General features: G+C 43.3%; 1 protein-coding gene across 1 annotated transcript; it reads left to right on the top strand.

The window, feature by feature from the left end:
• The first annotated feature begins 262 nt into the window (after window positions 1-262).
• Window positions 263-2,126, top strand: LOC130985154 (phospholipase A1-Igamma1, chloroplastic). Its single transcript, XM_057907959.1, has one exon. The coding sequence runs from the start codon at window positions 426-428 to the stop codon at window positions 1,971-1,973; it is 1,548 nt and encodes a 515-aa protein (XP_057763942.1). The 5' UTR covers window positions 263-425; the 3' UTR covers window positions 1,974-2,126.
• The last annotated feature ends 1,307 nt before the right edge of the window (window positions 2,127-3,433 follow it).

Below are 3,433 nucleotides of genomic sequence, written 5' to 3'. Positions count from 1 at the left end.
GTTTAAGGGTCCCACTTTTTTAGTGTATTAATTAAAGAGATGTGTGAGGTACACTTGCCAAAAAGGGAAATGAGTACTTATTTTGTGGACGGACGAAAAATGAAATATGGGTACTTATTTCGTGGACGGATGAAGTATTTAATTATTTTAGTCAACTGTTATAACTGTTTTTTGATTGAGTTCCTCTACAGTGATTGGAGCCTTTGTGCTCAAGTTTAGAATAAGAAACCGAAATTTCGTAGTCAGCCCACGAGCCGTGACCCAACCGCGTTTTTCAATTTGTACCTTCAAACAGCATGACTCCTTCCAATTTCTTTATTCAAAAATCACCCTAATTTTTCACGAGTCAACAAAACAAATTCGCAGTTCCCGTCTCTATATATATATATATACACACCTCTATCAAAACTCAAATAAAAACAAAAATGGCTACAAACAATTTGTTTCTTCTCCACCACCACCTCCCCACCGCCCAAAAATCCCGCCGCGCCGCCAACGCCACCGCCGCCGCCTTCTCCTATCAGGATTTCAAGATCGGTAAGCATCCAGCCTCACACCGCGCCGTCAAACTGGCGGAATCCATCTCACACATGCTGAATCTCCAGATCGAGAAGACGATCCAGAAGAACCTCGAGACCTCAAATTCCAACATCTCGAGCTTCAAGGAGAAGCACGACACCCCGACGACCTCCCCCAAGGAGAACATCTCCGAGAAATGGCGCGAGATCCACGGCTCCGGCGACTGGGACGGCCTCCTCGACCCCCTCCACCCCTGGCTGCGGCGCGAGATCGTCAAGTACGGCGAGTTCGCGCAGGCGACCTACGACGCCTTCGACTTCGACTCCTTCTCGGAGTTCTGCGGCAGCTGCCGCTACAACCGCCACCGCCTCTTCGAGAAGCTCGGCCTCGCGAGCAGCGGCTACGCCGTCACCAAATACATCTACGCCATGTCGCAGATCGATCTCCCCAACTGGCTGAAGCGATCGCGCCTCGCCGATTCGTGGAGCTCCGATTCGAACTGGATCGGGTTCGTCGCGGTCAGCGACGACGCCGAATCGGCGCGGATCGGCCGCCGCGACATCGTCGTGGCGTGGCGCGGCACGGTCGCGCCGGCGGAGTGGCTCGACAACATGCAGCAGAAGCTGGAGACGATCGGGCGGGGCGACGCCAAGGTCGAGCACGGCTTCCTCAGCATCTACGCTTCGAAGTGTGGTACCACGAGGTACAACCGGTCGAGCGCGTCGGAGCAAGTCATGACCGAAATCAAAAAATTGGTCGACCACTACACCAGATTGGGGCAGCGCGTGAGCCTCACCATCACGGGGCACAGCCTCGGCGGCGCCCTGGGCCTACTCAACGCCTACGAGGCCGCGAAGAATTTCCCCACGCTCCCCATCAGCGTGCTCTCCTTCGCGGCGCCGCGCGTCGGAAACATCGCCTTCCGCGACGAGCTCTACCAGATGGGCGTCAAGACCCTCCGCGTCACGCTGAGGCAGGACGTGGTGCCGCGGATGCCCGGGATCGTCTTCAACGAGGGATTGCAGCGGTTCGACGACATCACCGGCGCGTTGGAGTGGGTCTACACGCACGTCGGCGTCGAGCTGAAGGTCGACGTCAGATCGTCGCCGTACCTCAAGAAGGGGCTGAATCTGATAGGCTTTCACATGTTGGAGACGTATCTGCATTTGGTGGACGGATTTCACAGTGCGAAATCGGATTTTCGGATCGAATCGAAGAGGGATTTGGCATTGGTGAACAAGGATTGCGACATGCTTGTTGATGAACTGAGGATTCCTCCGAATTGGTATCAATTGGCCAATAAAGGGTTGGTCCAAAACCATCATGGTAGATGGGTCAAACCGGAAAGAGACCCGGAAGATATACCATCGCCGACGGCGGAATCACACGCAAATAATATTATTCAAGTTCGAGATAATCAAAAGTTTGAATCACTATATGGTAATTCATTATGATTTAGCTAGACAACTAAGTTTTGTACATGAAACATATGTTATAGGGTGTTTGGTTAAGCTTATTTTAAAGAGCTTACCCAGCTTCAAAAACCTATAATAAATATGATCTATGTAGTTTTTTAATAGCTTATAAGCTGTCAAATTATTGGATAACTAAACTTATAAATTAGAGAAGGAATTTATTTGCTAAAGAAAGATAAAATCGAAGAAATATGAACTTGGAAAGATATCTGATGAAAAATAAAAATTATAGCGGAATAATATTTGTTCACTCGATTCACGAAAAGTATGATATGTTTGTCATTTTGAGTGTTCATAAAAACTTTGGTACTTTCTATTTTAAGACATGACCTCACTTTTTTTTTTTAATTCTTACAAATACTTCTTATTAACAAAAAAAAAATCATCATTAATTCAGCTTCAACCACTCATTTTTAATTTTGATGGGTTCCAATCTCCACTATATAAAAATCACCATTTATTTTATTAGAATTTGTGCCCATCAAAAGTATCATATTTTCAGTGGACGAAAAGAGTATAAAATAATTATTATATATATATAAGATTATGAAAAAATAAGTTATAGTAGAGAAACTTATTTTTAGAGTTTATAAGCTGTTTATGAATTTATTTTGTCTAACACTTTGAAGGAGCCGAGCTCCTAAACAACTTATAAACTGTTTTCAAGAGCTTGTAAGCTAAGCTAAACACGGATTGTCTTCGAAGAGATTATACATTGTATAAAAGCATAGAATTTTTGGTGTCCCATAAACTTTTCAAGTTTTCTTATTTAATAGTTTAATGTTTTTATACTATCCATACATATAGATGCTTGATTCAAAATAAGCAATTAACTTGGTGTATGATCCATGTATAATATTACCCGTAACTAACCTTGAAGATTATTTGACGAATAAATTGTATTTTTCTACATGTCCAAATATATAGGTTTACTGTTACAATTAACATCCACAAGTTGATAGAAAAAGCAAAGTTCTTGGTTGATGGCGAAATATGTTTTGACAATTTTGAACTACATTGAAATCTATGAATTTGGACGGAAATTGTACGCCAGCAACTCACGCATTTAAAATATGAAAATTGTCTAGTACACAAATCTAGGTTAATTTAATTTTTGACAATTATCATGCATGAATTGATACTATAATTTTTGTACGGAAAAAAAGGTAAAGTTAATTTGTCAATGATGAAGAAATATGTGAACTAAATATTTTGACAAATTTGGACGGAAATTGCATGCGAGCAGTCACATGTGTGATGTCTCACTCTCACACCTTTATTATAGACCGGATGCCTAGGCTAACAATTTTTGACACGATACGAAATCGCACGAAATTAATTGGTTAGTGACACGAACGATAAGGTTCGGGTCCTTATCGGGTCGACCTGATAATTTCGTATCGGGCTCGTGTCGGGTTCGGATCGAGTTCGGATAACTC

Source organism: Salvia miltiorrhiza, chromosome 5, assembly GCF_028751815.1.
Source record: "Salvia miltiorrhiza cultivar Shanhuang (shh) chromosome 5, IMPLAD_Smil_shh, whole genome shotgun sequence".
Classification (NCBI taxonomy): domain Eukaryota; kingdom Viridiplantae; phylum Streptophyta; class Magnoliopsida; order Lamiales; family Lamiaceae; genus Salvia; species Salvia miltiorrhiza.
Note: the sequence above shows the minus strand (reverse complement) of the source record. Positions and strands in the feature narration are given on the sequence as shown.